General features: G+C 38.1%; 2 protein-coding genes across 4 annotated transcripts; one reads left to right on the top strand and one right to left on the bottom strand.

The window, feature by feature from the left end:
- Window positions 1-11,822: 11,822 nt before the first annotated feature.
- Window positions 11,823-15,418, bottom strand: bloc1s3 (biogenesis of lysosomal organelles complex-1, subunit 3). The gene is made up of 4 exons (XM_061720297.1): window positions 15,304-15,418; window positions 13,836-14,019; window positions 13,284-13,384; window positions 11,823-12,850 (listed from the first exon to the last, which is right to left on the bottom strand). The coding sequence occupies exons 1-4, from the start codon at window positions 15,415-15,417 to the stop codon at window positions 12,665-12,667; spliced, it is 585 nt and encodes a 194-aa protein (XP_061576281.1). The 5' UTR covers window position 15,418; the 3' UTR covers window positions 11,823-12,664.
- An 809-nt stretch (window positions 15,419-16,227) lies between these two features.
- trappc6bl (trafficking protein particle complex subunit 6B, like) lies at window positions 16,228-21,169 on the top strand. Of its 3 annotated transcripts, none has more exons than XM_061719268.1 (7): window positions 16,228-16,368; window positions 16,526-16,632; window positions 18,294-18,361; window positions 18,438-18,555; window positions 18,750-18,833; window positions 18,987-19,080; window positions 19,346-21,169. In XM_061719268.1, the coding sequence occupies exons 2-7, from the start codon at window positions 16,537-16,539 to the stop codon at window positions 19,375-19,377; spliced, it is 492 nt and encodes a 163-aa protein (XP_061575252.1). In that variant the 5' UTR covers window positions 16,228-16,368; window positions 16,526-16,536; the 3' UTR covers window positions 19,378-21,169. The 3 variants fall into 3 exon arrangements, with proteins under 3 accessions (XP_061575252.1, XP_061575253.1, XP_061575251.1); XM_061719269.1 differs by having other exon boundaries at window positions 16,536-16,632; XM_061719267.1 differs by lacking the exon at window positions 16,228-16,368 and having other exon boundaries at window positions 16,519-16,632.

Here is a 21,169-nt window from a genome sequence, read left to right on the forward strand (position 1 = left end):
TCCACCAACAAGTTAACGCCAGAGAAGACAAAGTGCCACATGAGTCTCTGCTGTAACTTCACACACTGCAGCACAGAGACTGGTGTCTTTTGGCACTTTACGTGATGGCTTGAGTGGAAAGTGTTGAAATTTTAATATTTATTGCATTTGAATACTTGTTACATTGTGTGTGTATGCTCTATAGTTTTAGATGATCTATTGAGGGTTTGGTTTCCAAGAAAATACAAAAGCCACAGTCACAATCGCTGGCAAAATGTTTGGAACGAAACTAAAGATATATGTTTCTGGTAACTACAGTCTATTTTTATAAATTGGTAAAGGTTCAAATAAGCACACCCATGGTTTTGGAAAACTGGATTAACAAGTGACTTTGATGTTTACGAAAAAAGATTATGAGCTGCTTTGCTGAGTTTACAGCAAATATCAATCAGTCATCTCATGGATTCATATTTTCATTACTTTTGAAAGTAACTTGAATAAGAATTATTTAACCTTGACATCCAAACAGCATTTAAAATAAAAATAAAAATACATTTTTCCTTTAGTAATCCTACAATTCAGAAATTCTTCCTCTGCATTTAACCCATCTATAGTCAAACTAGGAGCATGTTCCTACATTTAACTCCAAAATGCTTAGTATGAATCAAAATGTAGATTTGTTCTGGCTAAACTAGATGTTTGTTTAAAGTCTCTTTCATTATCTCTCAGATATTAATTCCCAGTTCAAACTAAAAGAAGTGTATCAAAAGTCCCAACCATGATGATAAACATAAAGGAACAATGTGTTATGTGAAGCCAAAAGATAAAATCATACTCTATACTCTAATCTAAATGGGGGCAGTGTAGCTAAGTGAGTTGGTTTACCGTCACGTAAGAAACAAGAAAGCGCCCAGTCCCTCCACGTCAATTCTGTGGCGTCAATTCAACAACCAATGTATTGCAAATCAAAACCCAACATCTGAGAATCAAAACATAGAATCTGTAACCAAGAAATAAAGATGGCTAACCAAGAGTGTAATCAGTTTTCTCAGTTCCACTCTTCTTGTCTCGCCATCATTTCTAAAACTATATGAGTTTCCGAGCCATCTTTCTCAGTTGCGTTTTTTTTACAGTTGCAATTCTGAAACTAAAGCTGCAAGCAGCGATGAACGGGCCCTCGCACCCTTGTGCATGTTCAGGTGTGCTGCAGTGGAAGCGCTTGTATGACTTGCATGTAGATTCTTCAGGCCTGGACATTTAGCGGATGACACCAGCCACAACTCTCTATGTCAAACCCTACAAAAGTTATGGCAGAGAATAGGGACTATCAAATATTGACTAATCAGAAGAAGGGGCGGGGCTAATTCAGGCCAATGAAGGTCAAGTACTCAACACCAAGTGTGATGACACCACCCACATGTTTTTATCACAACCCATTCAAAAGTTATGGCAGAGAATAGGAACTATCAAATATCGACTAATCAGAAAAGGGGCGGGGCTAATTTGCACCAATTATGTTCAAGGACTCAAAACCGAGTCAGATGACACCACCAACGAGTCTATATGTCAAACCATTCAGAAGTTATGGCAGAAAATAGGGACTATCAAATATGGACCAATCAGATGAAGGGGGGGCACGCTTTTGGGTGTCTATCGTCGCCACGGTAACGCTTTTGACTGAAAGAAAGTAATGCGCATCATCGCAGGATCGATACGCACATTTTGATGTATAACACACCTGGGTGCACGTTACGGTTCGGGCCACATTAACTGCCGAAGGAATGGCATAAATTGCGCCAAAATCAATGATTAATTCAAAATGGCCGACTTCCTGTCCGGTTTCGGCCATGGCGCCAAGAGACTTTTCTTTAAGTTGCGACATGATACAGGTGTGTACCGATTTTCGTGAATGTCCGTCAAACCGTATTCTGGGGCTTGAGGCACAAATTTTCTAGGGGGCGCTGTTGAGCCATTAGGCCACGCCCATTAATGCAAACCATTAAATATAAAAAATGTCGCCAGGCCTGGCTTGCGTGTAAAATTTGGTGACTTTTGGGGCACGTTTAGGGGGGCAAAAAGGCCCTCATTTCGTCGAAAAAAAAAAAAAAAATCCTACAGATACAATAGGGCCTTCACACTGTTAGTGCTCGGGCCCTAATGAGTCAAATCTGCACCGCGTCAATCTACTCCAGGCAGACAGGACGTGGTCGGGAGCAAAACATGTGGCACTGAATTGACGCCATAGTAACTTGACATAAACAAAAATCAGCAGCGGTTTACTGTCTAGTCTAAAAGAAAAATTGCAAGTTTCACATCATTTCTTTGCTGTCCAGGAGCTGTCTCCAACAGGGGAAAGCACTGCTGATACTTACTCTGGTCTTAGCCCTGTTTTTATCTGCTTTTTATTTGCTTGTACCATGCGGTGGCAGCTTTCTCTTCCTCAGAGCTTCAGCCATCCTTGCTGAAGCAATGGGTCACGTGACCTAATGTGTCATCCATTGCTTTTAACAGTGTATGTGCAGTATCTACATGACTGGCAACAAATTCAAGTACGTCCAACAAACCATGCAACTTGTTTGTGGCAACATGTTGTACAGAGGCCTCTTTGTTGCTCGCTAGCACCACACATGGCAGAAACTGGAATTACAGGACTGGACGGATTGAAGCTAGTTATTTAGCATGCAAACTTGGTATATATCTCAGCAGCCAAATTCATAATCATAATTTTTTTTGAGATGGTTGCACCTTTTTTTTTCCTCACACTCTTGTTTTTTCTAGGTTATTTTGGCATATTTTAAAATAATATCTTACACAGTGCTCCTTTAAAGCCACTCCATATAGCAGTAGCACTTCTAACACCATGAGGGCAGCTTGTTACAAGACAGTTTACGTGCTCCTGGTCTAAGACAGCAAAGTTCACCTCTAGTGGAAAAGAGATGTTACAAGCCAAGCCTGCCCAACCCCACACATCAACATAATATCGTCAATGGATCTGCCGTAAACACAGCAGATCTATATGCTCTTATGTGGTCAGGGTTAAATGGTAGTTTTACATTTTAGTAACACTTAAACTGTGCCTTTAAGTTCAGCACAGCACTTGTAAAGAAGTGGAAATTGTCCAAAGAGAAAAAAAAAATCTCTATTTTTCCAACAAAAGTCTTCTTCTAGATGTAAAACTAAAATTGGTCATTTTTAAAGACAGGAACATGAATATTCACACACTGGCTGCTTAGATCTCCCGTCATGAGTTAGATCTTTGTACCCTCTTTCAGGACTCATCGTGGCTCTGAATTGCTAACAGACCAAGGTCTATGAGAGTTGTACATTTACTTTTTATCACGTCAACCGATTTAGCAGCAGAAATAGTTGAGTCAATCCATTTCAAGTGTGCAGCTAGGAACAGGGCGAGCCAACTTTAGGTTGCCAGACACCTGCAGTCGGACTGTGACTGTGGAAATGGAGCCACAGCTACACAGAAACATATCTGAATATATTTTGGTTTTCTGAGAAGCACTTGAGGTATTTTCTGATCTGTGCTGCCTTTATGTTAGAACTTACTCTTTGCAGCCTCCGCTATCAAAATGAAGAGAAAGTTTCCCAGTGCACTGGCAGCATTGCTTTTTCATTATGCTAGCCTTATTTGCTTAGAGATTGTAGCAAATGACATGTTAATAACTGGTTAATTATTTGCAAATGCTTTAGTGATCATTTGAAAGCCACTAATGAGAATAATGTTGGTGTCGCTTGATATTTACTGTTTGTGAAATTATATTTTTTCAGTATAAAAACTAACTATAGATAATAATGGGAACAAATAAACATATTGTAAAGTTAAAATAAACATACATGAGGAATTATGACAAATCCCTCTCATTATTTTGGATATATTTCTTACAACTGGTCTCCAAATGATCTATAAAAGCATTGTAAGTGAATTATGTACCATTATTTTAGCTCAGAAATACTCATACAACAAATTTGAAATTCCATGAAATGTTCTCTTTTCTTGTGAAGAAGCACATAAATCATGTTGTAAAGGTGATTTCAGTGTTGTTTTCAGTTTAAAAAAATGTATAAAGCAAATGAATTTAAGATACATAGATTTACATAATAAACATACACAGATATATATAGCTGTTGTTTTGTTGTACTGGAGAAAATGTAGAACTTTTTTTTAACTTTTCATGCCAGAAGGTTAAAATGTGTTTCTTATGAGAGTCACACAAACAAGCAGCTGATCTGATACTGCCATTACTGTAATGTAAGGTATACTGAGGCTAAGTGAAAACCACTGATTTTATTTTTTATCATGAAAATTCATATATATAAACAAAGTTGAATTATAATAGATGAAAGTCTTCTTTCGATAAGCTGGCCTTACCCTATAGCTGCTTCATCCGTAGCAGTTATAGGGTTTGATCCGTATGCAGGTTAATTTTTAATGGGACGGATTCATTGCTTTGCTGTCCAATGAGACGAGAGATCCTGGAGGCTGAATCCTGACCATCTGCTGTCCCAACAGACACCATGTACTCACACAATAGCAGCGCAGGCTCCTTCCTTTTTTAACAATTTAACTCAAGCTCAGTCGTTTCTGATTTTATCTGACAATTGAAATATTCATCAGAGCCAGCGGACAATATTAAAACCACAATGCCCAGACAATAAGATGAGTCTGGAAAGAAAATAAATAAATAATGCAGAGCCTGAGTGAGTATGTGATTCTGTTCAGCTCAAGCAAAAGCTGATTCTCTTGACGCGTGAGCAGAATTGATTTTTGGAGCACTGGACACTGGCTGCTTGAGAAAAAAATAAGAGAAACTAATATGCAGGATCTCTGAGATGTTTAAATCCCGTGTTAAGACGAGCAACTCTGAAAGGCGTGGAATTGTGTCAGAAATTGTCAAAAATAAGTGCCTGTGGGGAACACGTACACTACAGGATGGAGGAATTTTCTGCCTCCATTCAGCCATGACAGATTTCTTTTTTTTTTTTTAAACTGCATTTTCAGCATTTACTGTCAGACATCCCCACCCAGAGGAAGAGCTGTGAAATTTCCAGGCACCCATGACAAATTTAAATTTAATTCACTAATTTGGGAACAAACAGGACCAGGGGTTCACAAACAGGCCTCAAAAGAGAGAAGATGAGTCAATGTTTTGTTCAGCTAATTTACAGAATCCACTGCTGTTCAGGAAAACCCAAGACTCCACGTGCAGAAACCATTGATCTACTGGCAAGCGCTCCTAGTGATGTCATCAAATCACATGATTTCTACAAAATTCACAGCATTGTGATGCTTTCTTATAAAGTTAATAGGGCATAAGTTTGATATGTTTCTTGCAAGTGGTTCAGTGAAATTAATAACACTTTAAACATTATGGATTTATGTTTTTTTAGTTACATTCAAAAAACGATTTGATTATTGAATTAATTAAATCATTTTTAGTGCATGTCTTCATTAGTAAAAATGCTTTTAAAGGCCACAATGTAATGCTCAATTTTTCACTTGAACTGTCTCAACTTCTTTCTCACCTTTTTTTCTTCCTCATTGTGTGTGATTTGAGATGTATTGATTGTGCACATGGCTTTAATTGATATACTTATAAGCAGCAACAGCTTATGAGGACAAAGAATTCTGAATTAAAGAATACAACATGAATAAAATGTTTATTAAAGTCTTTTTTCTTGAGAAAAATATCAGTTAGATATAGTATTTGGGAAGTAAATGAACAGCATTGTGTTAAAAGATGAGTAAAGTTGAGTTAAATCAAGACACTGGAATAAAATACAAGTCTGCTTGTATAGCATCATCCAGAGAGCAGCAATGAGACGAGTCTTTGAGGCTGTTTATGGTGCGGAGGAACCAAGAAAAATGGCAAATCTTAAAAAAGAGGCAGGTGAATCATGAATCAGATGGTCTTTGTGGCAGGTGCACTCCACTTGTGTAGTGGGCTACTCTTGGGCTGATGTTTTCATCCACCAGATTCAACTTAAAACATTGTGCCCATTTCTTTTCTTTTTAAATACTCTTTTTATCCGTCTCTTCTCTGGTCTTTCAGTGGGATACGTCCTATTTCCATGTTGTCTTGAATCCAGCAGGAAACAAGGTTATCAGACAGACCGGCGCTCTTCTGAAGTCGTGTTGTGTGCAGCTCTGCTCAGCCAGCCATATAAACAGTGTGTTCTCAGGAGACAAGCACTGGCTGGCTAATATGGGTGATGCCCTTTTGTGCACGCACACACACACACACACACACACACACACAGCCTCTCAAACAGACCCATAACACAGCAGCCTGTGGTTTCTCGCACAGATAAACAACACAATATATTAATCTTGGCTTTCTTTTCACTAACCTGCTCTCAACTCTCTCCTCAGAGCCCTAGTACATTGTGTTCCTGTTTTAGCCTTTAGTTAGTCTGCCATCTCAAGCAGAACCCCATCCTTGATTGTGAGCCTCAAACCACTGTCACTAAAACAAGAAAAGATGTTTTATATAAATGGTAATGTGAGGGCTTCTCTTTTGACTGTAACTCTGATACCACGGGGCTTATATTTCACTTTGAAACAGATACACTTCTTCCATCAGGGGAAATCACAGACTTGATAACTGATTTGGTCAATGTGTAATAAGTTCCTGCCCCTCTCTCTTTCAAACCAATAAAAGAGAGAGATTTGAAGATGTTACTTAGTTTGTGATTTTGAAAGTTAGTATATTCACCACTGAGGTGATGCTCACGCAGATATCCAACCTGATCTCATAGGATTTATATGTACGTGCTGTCTGGAGAAAATATAATTTCTTGGGCCTCTACATTGCAATAGTGTGTTGCAGTCCCAGCCACTCCAAAAGAGACTTTACGTGGTCTCATCTCAAAAGACTCTAATTTAATAATAATAATGACTTGGTTTTATATAACGCCCTTCTAGGCACCCAGAGCGCTTTACTGAGATCATTATTCATTCATACACATTCTCTCCGGTGGTGGTAGCTACATTGTAGCCACAGCTGCCCTGGGGCAGACTGACAGAAGTGTGGCTGGAATATCGCGCCAAACGGCCCCTCTGACCACCACCAACTTTCATACACATTCAAACACATTCACACGTTCTAAGAACCAATCAACTTCTTTTTTCTGGTGTGGTTGTGCCGTTCAGACTTTTACCTTCTTCTAAACCTAACCAAGTATTTTTCTTTAATGCCTAAACGATTTCCCCCTTTTGTCAGTCTATGTCTTACATTGTTGGAATGAAGCACATCAGAGGGTCTCCAGTCTCAGGTCTTTTTTGTACATCTTTCTCTTTACTCTCTCTTCTATTCTTCCATCCCAGGTAATTTCCAATGCTTCTCCATCCTACCTGAACCCCCTCCTTTGCTTAGTTTCCACACTGTCCATTGTCTTGCACAGTTGAATCCTAGTTTTTACATTTGTGAACCTTCTTCATCCCTATTCCTGGTATCCTCACTGTTATGTCATTTTACCCTTTATGTACCCACAGGTATTCTTTCTTCTAATGAGCAAACATCTCCACTTATCCAGGTTTTCCTCCACCTGCTCTGTAATTCAGTGCCATCTGAAAACATCATAGTCCAAGGAGACTGTCTGACCTCATCTGTTCAGCGTAGTCTTTTACTTTACTTTGCACTGCAATGTTCAGTCATTGATCAATGGACATGTAATGATGTTGTCATGTACTGCAATTTTAAAATGTTATTCTGCTCTTTTGCTTTTCGTGTAAACGATTTGTTCTTTAGAAACCTCCATGAAGAAATGCTGCAGGGATCAGAGCTGAAAAAAGAGCGTTGAAAAGCTGAACGCAGGTGGCAGAAAACTAAATTACAGGGTCATTGTGACATTAATACAGAGAGACTGAGCATATATAATACAGAGCTGAGGGATGCAAGGCAATCATATTTTTCTGACGTGATTGCCAAAAACAACAATAATGCATGCACTTTGTTCACTACTGTTGACAGCCGAACAAATTCCCCTGAGTCAGTTGACCCTAAACTTCTTTCCAACAATGAGTTTGCTTCTTTCTTTACTCACAGAATTCAGAAAATCAGACAGTCAGTCAGTGCTCCTATGCTAGACGCAGGATATGTGCTGCATCTGTGTTCACTGAGAGAAACCAGGATACAATTCTGTCTAACATTGTATGGCCTTAAATCCTCTAGACATTGTAAATATGTTTCTGCTTCCAGGTATATTTTCTCAGTGCCTAAAACAGCCTTCATTAAGCCACTTTAAAAAAAGAATGATCTAGACAGTTCACTCATGAACAGCTATAGGCCTCAAACGGCATCAAACCTCCCCTTTCTTAGTAAAATCATTGAAAAAGTTGTTTTTCGACAGCTGTATAACCTCCTGATACTAAATGACTGTTGATGTCATGATGTCATGATAGACCTGTTGAAGAACTGGGTGGGACTTTCTGGGACACCACTTACATGGTTTGAGTCCTATCTAAAAGGGAGGAACTGTTTTGTGCATTTAGGTAAATAAAAATCAAAGCAAACAAAAATAACACATGGAGTTCCTCAAGGTTGAATTCAGAGGCCTCTGTTGTTTAACATCTATATGTTCCCATTCAGTCAAATTATGAAAAGGAACAAAATGTGTTACCATAACTACGCAGATGACACACAAATCTATATAACTATCTCACCAAGAGACTATAACCCAATTCAAACATGTATCAAATGCATTGATCAAATTAAAGAGTGGCTGTGCCAGAATTGTCTTTAGTTAAATTAAGACAAAACAGTAATGATAGTGTTTGGAGCCAAGGAAGAAAGATTAAAAAGTTAGCTCTCAGCTTCAAGCAGTAAAGATAAAAACAAATAGCCAGGCCAGAAATCTGGGAGTGATTCTGGACTCAAATCTGAATTTCAACAGCCACATTAAGACAGTAATGAAGTCAGCCTATTATCACCTAAAGAACATATCAAGGATTAACTTGTTAAAAACGTGTCCATGTTTTTATCTTTAGTAGACTGGACTACTGTAACGCTGTTCTCGCGGGTCTCCCTAAAAAATCCATCAAAGAGCTGCAGTTAGTTCAGAATGCTGCTGCCAACCTCCCCACTAAGACCAAAAGAGTGCATCATGTAACTCCAGTTCTTAGATCTTTACATTGGCTTCCCGTCTGTCACAGAATAGATTTCAAAATCCTGCAGTTGGTATATAAATCTGTGAATGGTCTCAGGCCGATATACATCTCTAACCAGCCAGAACGCTCAGTCATACTTACCCAGAGTTAGAATGAAACATGGTGAAGAAGCATTCAGTGTTAATGCTCCTTAACTGTGGAATAAACTCTCAATTCCTTTAAGTCAGGGTTGAAAACCTTTTAATTTTCGGTTGCATTTCACTTATATATCACAATGCACTATAACCTTTATTTCTTGTATTGCATTAATTTGTTCGTGGATCATTGTAGAGGTGACTGGGAGATGGACTCTGGAATTTAGGATATTGAGGAGACCGGTTCAATTATGATTATAATTACTGATATTGCTTATTGGTTGTTTGTGTTGTATTTATTTATTTTTTGTTATATTTTTTTTTTTTTTCTTTTAACTTTATTTAATTTTTATAGTTTATATATGATATTGTGAGGAAGGGACAGGACTAAATAAGCGTTCTGCTTCCTCCTGTTCCCTCTCGAACACATTGTTTTGATTTGTGTTTTACTTTTGAATGAGACTGTTAAATTGTTTTGCTTTTATTTTTTTTTATTCTGATGCTTTTAATTTGATTGGGTTTTGTTGTGTTCGAGACAAAGCCAATAAATAAATAAAAAAAAAAAAATAAATAAAATTTTATTCTTTTTAACTTAAGCCTGTCAGTCTTTAATTCTGCTTTTAAACTTTTATTATTTAATGCATTCAAAAAAAATGTATGTAAAGCACTTTGAGTTGTCTTGTACATGAAATGTGCTATACCAATAAACGTGCTTTGCATCATCTTTGGTACCCTTCTTTTTTATTTCATCACAAATTATTTCATATCGGTATATTTATTTATTTTTATGACACTTTTATTTCATAATGGGATATTTTTTTTATTTAATTTTGAATGAAACAGCGTTCCATACTCGATATGTAACATGTAAAACTAGCCTTCATCCATCAACGCCAAAGAAAAGATTTTTAATATCAGTAAGATCTTTCTGGTTTAATAAACCAGGTTGTTTATGTTCTTTTATTGATTAATTTTTTTTTTCAGCAATGACTTCCATGTCCCAATTTTAATGGTGTTTCTGTTGTTTTTCTCATTCACTCATAAACCCTTGAAAGCCAGGAGCTCAGTCAACACAGCTGAGACTGATGGACTAATACACTATAGCAGACACACAAAACACACACTGTGAAAAATGTCACTTTTTTTGCTGTGTTGTTCTCTCAGATGTAAGTCGCTTTGGATAAAAGTGTCTGCTAAATGACAGTAGTAGTAGTAAATGAAAAATAGTTGTCTGGAGGAGCAACAAATGCGGCTTTAGCTCTGAACAAATACATAATACAATTATGTATTTGTGTCCCAAGACTCTGATCTGCCTTCTTTTAATCTATCTTTGATCCTCCACCTCTGCTTCAGTCTGGCAAAAAGGGTAACACTCATTCAAATGACATTGAACATTTTTAGTTAAAGTTTTTAAACGTTTCAGAAAGCCAGAAGATGCACTGACCAGCAGGAAACAATTTTGCCACATTTACAGAGATATACACATTTTATATTAAAGTAACATATGTATAATCAGTTGCCAGTTAACTGGGTGTTGCAGTTTTTGACAAAGGTCCTGCAATACATTTGTCCACAATGAAGGCTTTGACGGTCACTTATTTTCCTCTCGTGGATTGGCCCACAGCAGTGAATGCCTCACCTCACCCCCTTAACAGTGAAGTGTCAGTGGATCAGTGTAGTAAAGGTCCTCACACACTCGGACATCTGTTCTCAAACAGACACGGAGGGCTCTTTGCTCCTCTGTCTGACTTGAACTTGACAAATGTGAAAAAGAGTTTCGCTCTGAGTGAATCTGCTCTTTTCAGCTTGATCATGTGAAACTGGAAAATGGGCTCAGATTCAGACGTCAAAAATGTTTCCCTAAAATGGGAAAACACGAACTGTTTCACTTGACAGTGATTCAAACATTTAACTGAAATTGATATTTCTGCAAAGCTTTTGAAATATTCTTCTTCAGCTTTTTGACCCTGCATGGGAGGGAAAGATTAAAAAATATATATACAATAACATATCTTTATACTCCCACTTATTGCAGACCTTTACGCCGCTGTAGCCCCAAGATAAGATCAAACAGTAACTCCAAGAGCTTGTGGTATTGAACAGACCTGCAGCTGTCACCTCTCGGCACATTTGGATCTACTTGTTTTGGGACTGACAGGACTGAGGCTGAAATAGCTGTTATTGTTTGGATGGTCTGAAGGCTCATACCTGGAGACCGTGCCAGAGCCAAGAGATGACAGAGGAAGAAGAAACACCAGAGAGGTAAACAGAAGTGTATGAAATATTATTAAAAAAAGACCAACAAACAAACAAACAAACAAACATTCGCTCTCCCACAGGAAAGATGACCTATCTTTAAAAACTTGACAGCATAATTTAAAATGATTAATATCCTTCCATGTCTGTATTTTTTAGTACTTCACTGCATGAGACAGAGTTAGAGAGTAAAATGAGCACCGTTATAACTGTGGGTAGCAGAACTAAACACGTTATTGCATGTGACCATATATTGACCCAATGTGATTTATAGATATATTTTTTTGGCCTCCATGAGAAACGAAAAAGGGTTAATATTACATATACATGTATTTGGAACAGGATACAGAAATACATCCGAATGCAAATGAGTGGAAACAAAAAGAACATGTCTTAAAACATCATGTGTCTGTAGATAAATGCAATATATCTTAGACGTAATGTAGCTTCTTAAGAAAGACAGATTACGTTTACTTCAGCCCAGACAGTTAAAAAACAAATGTGAACAGATTTAAACATCAGTACCGGTGGAGAAATAGATCAAACTCGGTCTGGAAGGAAAATACACGAGATGAATAAGTTTTGTACACTATTGACTGTTGTAATGAATTGATCAATGGCGCCATCAGGTGGCTAAAATAGGTCATCACGTATAACCTCACCCTTCTTCCTTTAGGGTGACTGAACTCAATACAACGGAAACCTTCTGTGCATCTGTTTTTCAGGCATCTGATCTTTGAAGTCTGCATCCCAAATCAATGGGATGCAGTTGAGCCTGACCACGTGCATGGGATTGTGGGTATTGTGGGTACCATTCTCCCCCGCTGGTGGTGGTGTTAGTGTATGTCTACAGCCCTGTGTAGAGCACCTGCACACAGATGTGATGGTGGATATACGGCCCGCCATGCGTGTTTAACTCTCTCCTGTTGTGTTGGAAGTTTTATTTCAATCATGTCAGGTTACATTAAGATTAACAGAAACAGCAAGAAAAATCATAAATACATGAGTAGTGACTGTTAAATACACCTGACATTAATATACCAAGAATAAAGCTATTGTGAGGTTCCATCCTTCTTCAGTCTTAGCCTCTGATTTTTGATAAAAGTAAGCCGTAGAAAAATTAGAACCTAGAATCTAAATGTTACTTTTCTTAAAATGCACACTTTTATGTATTTCTTTAAGGGAAAGCAGCAGTGTAATTACTGGGATTGTTGATGTTAATATCAGGCAGTATTTGGCAGCTGGTGATGATGTCAATCTTCTCAGACACAGCCTTCAGGTCATCCAGAATTAACCTGATGCTGTGGGATGCATTGATGATGGCGCTCTGGGATGCATTCAGCTGAGATGTTGCACTGCGTACCTTTGCACAAACACAGAGTCAAGAAAAAAACAACTGAAACATAAAGCTACTGATATAAAGTAAATGTTTCTACTCAGCTGAACACTTTCAAGATGCAGGAAGCACTTCTTACCACACTGCGGCAGAAAATGCTAATTTTTCCTCTGCCTTTATTCGGTCTCAACAGTTTCAGCTCCATTCTACTCTTGATTTGAATTTCCGTTTTAGTAAATCCATTCTAACTTGCATCAAACATTATAACATATGACATATTTAACGTATGTTTGTTCTACGTTCTCTCACAACTGATGAATATTGTTCTAATTGTTTCTTTTTGTGCAAAAGCTGCAGAACTAGTATACTTGCTCCTGCTGCGATGCTGTAGTACAGAGAGCATCTGAAAAAACAAAAACAAAGATATTGCAAAACGTCTCCTGACTCAAACACAACGTACCTCCCTACTGGCATTGCCATAAACCTGCCGAACCATTTGTCCCACATCAGCGTACAGCCGGCTGTTAGACTCCTGCAGCTTCTGTTGTAAAAGAGTCTCACCTGCAATCAGAATCACATGTTGACATAAGTGAGACGCAAACCAGGCTGGAGATCCATGTCACTCTACAGCTATCTATTTAATGGATGGATGGATGAATGGATGGATGGATGGATGGATGGATGGATGGATGGATGGATGGATGGATGGATGGATGGATGGATGGATGGATGGATGGATGGATAAAAACAAATCAACAAAATGGAAGCAAAAGAAAGACTTTAATTTAGTATAACGATTTAATATGATATCCTTGTCTTTAAATACCAGTATCTAATACAACAATTCAAACAATTAACCAAGGTATTATTAAGATTTTCCATCCTGTACTCTGGGGCATACACTGACATTTGAAAGGGAGCATATGTTTCCACAAGAAATACATAGACAACCAGAGGCAAGTATCACCCATCACATGCTTGTTCCAGCATCCCCGGAGGCGGCAGATCTCACCTGATCTGTGTGAAGGGCTCGGTCTGTCCTCCACGATGGACACGATATCAGGATGATCTCTGACCACGATGAGCGGAGGCAGGTCTCTTCTCAGTATCTGAGAGCTCTCCTGGCTCACTGCAGAGGCTCGGCCTGACTGCTCGGCTTCACCCTCGCTGTCCGTTTCTGAGGCCTCCCCAGGAACCTGAGATGAACCACACACAGTAAAATGATGGAGTCGCCAGCAGGATGCCGCAGTTACCGACACCGCGGTTGAATTGGTTTGATATTGGATATTGGATATTATGAATTCAACACCCATAAAACTTGTGATACATAACACTGATTTTGGTCAAACCACTTGTGATGTGTTCATGGTCATCTAGACTATATATCACAAAACAGTAATTATTAAAAAATCATATATATGGGCATATATATGGGCTGATTTAATGTGGTTTAATGAATTCAACACCCATAAAACTTGAGATACATACCACTGATTTTGGTCATATTGCTTCAGGGGCGTCAATTGGGTATGCCATGGTATGGCAGCCGCCACACCTTGGCTTCAAGGGAAAATGTAAATGTTTGTTTTTTAAATACCTTTATGGAATTACTCTGTGTCTATTTGTATTGATTATTCTATTACTTAATACATATAGAATAACTACAAATGCAAATCAGAACAACATGATCGATTTCACTAGTTATTATACACTGCAAAAACTCAAAATCCTAACAAGAATATTTGTCTTATTTCTAGTTAAAATGTCTCATTTTTAGTAAAAAAAAAACTCATTACATTTAGGACAAGATTCAAAAACAACTATTTTCACCTGTTTCAAGTAGATTTTCACTTAAAATAAGTAGAAAAATCTGCCAGTGGAACAAGATTTTTTTGCTTGTAATGAGAAGATAAATCTTGTCCCACTGGCAGATTTTTCTACTTATTTCAAGTGAAAATGTACTTGAAACAGGTGAAAATGGTCAAATAACAAGTTATTTTTCTGGTGATGACTCTTGTTTTAAGTGTAATGAGATTTTTTGACTAAAAATGAGACATTTTAACTAGAAATAAGACAAATATTCCTGGTAAGATTTTGAGTTTTTGCAGTGAGCGAGACTGCCTTTGAAAAAGTTCCAATTTTCTTGACCACACAGATAAGCTACATAACAGACTTCTGTGATGAGTATTTGCTGGACGTGTTGATTGATACTTTAGTTAAGTTCTGTGACTTGTAACCTTGCCATACCTTAGCTTTGACTGAATTGACGCCACTGTATTGCTTGTGATGTGTTCATGGTCATCTAGACTATCACAAGAAAGTAATTATTATAAAATCATATTATGGGCTGATTTAATGAGGTTTAATGAAAGCAATCGGTGTTATGTATCACAAGTTTTATGGGTGTTGAATTCATAATATCCAATATCCAATATCAAACCAATTCAACCGCGGTGTTAAGGACGGAGCATCAGCACCACCTTGGCTCCGACCGCAGCTGTCTGGACCGTAGACAGGGAAGTGATGTACACTTCATCATCAGAGTCCGTTTCAGACGCTTCGCCCTGCACAACTATCGGGTATCTGCCTGACATGACTGGAAACATAAACAATATATCGTTAGTCACTTTCATGCAATGACTGCGGTGTTAAATGTTACATCTTTTTTACATATTTCGTAATATTTCACCCTAATTCACAGTTTATTCATCTGCAAACTATCGTGTTATGTAAGCTCAAGCATTAATGTTACAATGCAGTGACTGAATGTGCTGAGAACAAATAAATAAAAGACAAGGAAAAGAGACAAACCTTGTTTTTAAAATCAAATCCATAGATCACATGAGCAACAAGGAAGTCGCTTGTCGTCGAGATCCAATCAGAACCGTAGACTTGAAACACGTGACAATAAGCATTTCACATAGTGATGCCGCGTTCCATTTGTCCTCGGAAGTCGGAATTTCCCAGTTCCCAGTCGGAATTTTCAACTGGAACGCCCCTCGAAGTGGGATTTCCTACTGTGGAAGTGGGAGACGCTTCACCACCCCCGAGTTACCATTCCAAGATGGCTGCCATTCCCAGTTCCTAGTTCCGATTTCCGAGGTAAATGGAACGCGGCATGATTGGCTCGCTACAGTCAAGCGTGTGCTTGTTTGTATACACCGGCACGCACAGAAATGTAACGCGGCCACTTTATACAACTTGGAATGACACTCTCTAATCCACTGATGTATTTACGCCTCTAACGTTAAAAGATTAGTTTTATTACTGACTGTAGAATTACTGTACATGTCATTGAATGTCCCCCACGTTGCCAAATCTAGGCGAATAACTCCTCGTAACACCGCATACGTGAATTAACGGACCGCCCTGAGGTCAATATCGAACCGCCCCAGAGAAACGGGCTATTCCGCGTACAGCCCAGTCTCTTCACAGATGCGCTAGTTGTGGCATTTTTCTGCTTAAATTTAATCGATTTAACATTACTACACTCCATATATGTATTGATTTGCCTTTGTTGTCTTCAGTATATCGAGATATAAAAGGTACGTTTTTTTCACGACTAGCACTGTGCAGCTGGAAAACACACCAGCTATGTGAAGCTATCTATATCTAGCTCACTAATGCTAAACGATTTCCATGGTAAATGTTGGTTTGTTTCCTGTATTCATCTAATTGAACTTGGACTGGGCTTTATGTCAGCTTTTTACAGCATGGCAGACGAGTCCCTGTTTGAGTTTCTGCACATGGAGATCGTGTCCCATGTTTACAGGGAGCAGCAGTCCAGTAAAGGAGAGATGGACAACAAGGTGAGTGGAAACACAATCACAAACACATCACTTAGTCTCGATTAAAGTCGCAGATAACTGCACTTACCTTGCTACATTACGTCTTAGCATCAACAGAACATATTTTGCAGGGCATGCACTTGTATTTAAGACTGTTTTTGTTCCATATGCAACATATTTTGATTATCTAAAGGCATGGGTGCAGATCCCGGGGGGGACGGGGGGGACATGTCCCCCCCAATTTCTGAAAAACATGAATTGTCCCCCCCAATAAAAATACCCTAAATTATTCAAAATTGAACAAATGTATTTTCAGACTTAAAGGTTGAATATGTAGAATATTTATTAAAAATATATTTAAAAAAAAATAATACATCCACGGTGCGTTTTGAGGTGTACAGAATGAAAGTATTGCTACTCCATAAATTATTTTTTTTTTAGTCTGAATTAATATTTTAAAAATTTTTGACGGGCTCGACAATGACTTTTTGTCAACGTTCTGTTTACATTCGTACCTGCCCGTACTTGTACTTGTTTAGGGCTCCATATTTCATCCATATACCAATTGATCGTGCATAAAGTAGTCCCATAGGATAAAAGGAAGATGGTGAGAAGAATTTGAGATGAGTAGACACTACATGCCCAAAACCCTTAAAATTATGATTTACGAATATAACAGTTAAGTAAGCAGTGACACACACTGTTGGCTGTTTAGGACAAATAAACAAGAAAGGTAAGCACAATAAATGATTCCCTGTGCAGTATTTTTTGGCGAGCCTTTACCAATTTATGGCATGTTATGAGTTGCATATTGGCAAAAAATTTAAAATTAAAATCACTTTGGTGTCCCCCCCAATCCTGACATCGGATCTGCACCCCTGTCTAAAGGTGCCATATGATTACATTATTTTACAGTATAGTTATCAGTGAACACCTCATTTTCAGTGACTTTTTTAAAATTAAAACTGGTCTTTACTTTCACTATGTCTGGCACTTATTTCTACTATTATTACTATTGCTACCAGTACTCGAGTTGTAAAAAAAGAATCAGGGGGGATGGTGGATTTTATCATATGGGGACAGATAATTGTGCTGATTACAAATAATATAATATATTACAAATAATAGCACTGACCAAAACACCTGCAGAAATACTGCAGGAATGACATAGCAGCAGTTAAATGCAGCCTTCTGTAAGCTTTAAATATCCACTGGGCTTACATCAAATACGTCAAAACACAACAATAAAAAACAGTTTTCTGAACTTATCAATATGACTCTGTCCTTCACAGGATAAGTAAAATGGATCACTGCAAAAACTCACAATCTTAACAAGAATATTTGTCTTATTTCTAGTTAAAATGTCTCATTTTAGTAAAAAAAATCTCATTACACTTAAAACAAGACTCATCACTGGAAAAAACAACAATTTTCACCTGTTTCAAGTAGATTTTCACTTGAAATAAGTAGAAAAATCTGCATGTGGAACAAGATTTTTTTGCTTGTAATGAGAAGTGGTACTGGTTGCTGCCATGTAGCATTTAGTTTGTTTTCTTTTTTTTACTTTCCTTACTTATTATTCTACACACCTTTAGATCTACACCTCTAATCTCGTTGTATGGCAATACAAAAACAATAAAGGCTTGAATCTTGAATCTTTGTTTCACTGTCTGACTCTTCAGGACAGAGCTGCTTGTATTTCTGTCTTGGAAGGCATGGGCTTCAGGGTGGGACAAGGACTCATTGAAAGGTGGGTGGCGCACACATCCGTGTACAAGTCTGACAAGCATTTCCCTCATAATGGATGTCTGGGTTGATGTGTGCAGGTTGACCAGGGACTCCCCCAGCTTTAAGGATGAGTTGGATGTCATGAAGTTTGTCTGTAAAGACTTCTGGACGAAGGTGTTCAGGAGGCAAATTGATAACCTCAGAACAAACCACCAGGTAAAAATAAAAAATTGAAGGGGAACAGTAGGCTTCAAAGACAGACCTCTGTATCTGAGATTTCTGGGTGGCACACAGAATTTTCACAGGGAACCTATAGCAACTGTAGATAAACAATCCCCACCACCAGTCTTGTCCTTTTTTTGTCTTGAATGACATGAATTACCAGACACATTTGTATTTCCCCTTTGCAGGGTACCTATGTCCTGCAGGATAACAAGTTTACCCTACTGACTCAGCTGTCAAATGGAAAGCAGTACATGGATCAGGCTCCCAAGGTATAACACAGCCCTAAACAAACTCCACATACAAGCAGACGCTTTTATTTTTTATTTTTTTTCTACTCCTAAATCCAAGCTGCTAATTACACCTCCTTGCAGTTGGGGTTAATTTGTTTTATACATGTGTTTGTGTTTTGTTTTTTTCCCCAGTACCTTGCTTTTTCATGTGGTGTGGTGAGAGGAGCTCTGTGTAACCTTGGTCTGGAGAGCGTGGTGACAGCTGAGGTCTCGGTCATGCCGTCCTGTAAGTGCTGATGGAATACAAATCTCTCTTCCTATAATGACATACAGTATAACATGTTCACTGGCTACCAATACAAGCCAGACTTTTATTAACTTATTCATTAGTGTTTGGGTGTGTATATGAAAGGATTTTGTGGATTTTCATGTGATCTTCAGTGTATTTATTTTTAGTCTTTTTATATTATATATATATATATATATATATAATCTTTTTGTTTTTCAAGGATGAGAAATGGCTCAAATCTACAAAATGTTTGTGTTGTCAGGTAAATTTCAGGTGGTCATCCAGAAGTTGTGACCTGATTTTGTTTGCGCGCTTGCTACTGATGAGCAGCACTGAGATGGAGGGTGATATTTATCTTCCACGGGGCTGCGTGTACAGATGGAATCAGACATCACATCAAGGGGAAACAGGACTTCTCAGATTCTGCTGAAAGCCAGAAAGAACTAACCAGGTCTTGAATGTGACTTGTGGTTTTGCAATCGTGAATGAATATTTGTGTTGTATGTTTTGTATCCGGATTTTTGAGTTTGTGTTTTTTTTTTTTTTTTTTAATTTCATCAACGTAATTTATGAAATGCATGAAACACCCAAACATGGAAAAAGCCAGAAAGATGAGACAACACAGATAATAAATTTGGAAGAAATATTTCAAGACCACGACCGTTATCCTCTTTTAGGCCTCTATCCAGATAACCACAAATGAGTACTAACAACTTGTAAATCAACAGGTTTGAGAATATTTTAGAGACAAACTTTCCTAGCGCTTGAAGCAGGATAAGGTTGTTCTGCAACCGAGTCCACTGGTAGTGGAAACAGAGAGGTGCAAATGCACAACACAAAAAAGAACATTCTCTGAAGAATATTGATAGCCAACATATCATCAGAAAACTAAAACACTATCTAAACATTCTTCCTCTTTGCATTAGTAAGGTTTTGCAGCAGTGCCATCTTAGTGGATGAAGACTAGGCATGGCTGCAGTCATTCACAGGACATAATGTATGTATTGTGTCTACACATTGGACATGTTGCCAGTCCATCACAGGGACACGCACGGAGACAGAAATAAGAAAAACAACAGTGCATGCACAGACTCCCAGACAGACGGTTTAGAATCACCAGTCAACCTAACGAGTGTGATTGTTGGACTGCTGGAGGAGCTGGATTGCTTGGAAAACCCTGAGCAACGCTCCCTTAACCTGAATAAGAGTATATTATTAAAGTACGGTATGTTAATGGCTATTATGGGAATGAGAAGTAAAACTTGGGGCTTTAATTGATCTGAGAACGTGTGTGTATATAGGAAAATGTACACATCAGTATGTGTGTATGCAGCATTTATGTCTCTGTCTTCAGCAGCTTTACACTCGTGGTCAATCAGATTTAATTTCAAGGCGAAAGGCAGATGTATAAAATGATTCACTTGTTAACAAATTTTAATGTTTGATTCAAGCAAGAAAATGTTAAGAAGTAGTGTCCCTTCCCAGAACCGACCAACTCCATACTCACAAACTGGATTTCCACATTAACTTTGTATGCACCATGATGTGTATTTTGACCATGTGTGCATCCTGGATGCACTATTGTGTAATTATGGATTTCTCCACAAAAGCTGCAGACTATGTTGTTATGATTTAAAGTTATTAAATATGGATTTCTGGGTTATTTTCACTAACATGTTTCCAAAATGTAGCTGAAAACAGAACAGTTGTAAATGTGCAGTTTGTGTAATCTTTACTTTCTATTTTATTTTTGTTTATGGGGAAAATGGCAACAAAAAAAAAAATAAAAAATAAACAGACAGACATGAAGCAGAAAAGGCTACTCTTAGTTCATCTTAAAGGTTGTTGCCTCGTAAAACCACTAGAGGGACACCTGAAGCCGTCGGTGGTTTCCTGCCTAAGATGAGGTCAGTGTCCTTGTGGGTCTGACCTGTCTCAGGTTGCTGCTGTTTTCCTTTTATTTGGTGGGAGAACAGTGGTCCCGCAGTTGAACAAACCTGTACAGTTCTGCTTAAAAGTGGTTTGTGAGGTTTCACAGGTTAAATCATAATTAAAAATAAAGTAATTAAAAATATTTTCTCAGTTC

Source organism: Cololabis saira, chromosome 4 (assembly GCF_033807715.1).
Source record: "Cololabis saira isolate AMF1-May2022 chromosome 4, fColSai1.1, whole genome shotgun sequence".
Classification (NCBI taxonomy): domain Eukaryota; kingdom Metazoa; phylum Chordata; class Actinopteri; order Beloniformes; family Belonidae; genus Cololabis; species Cololabis saira.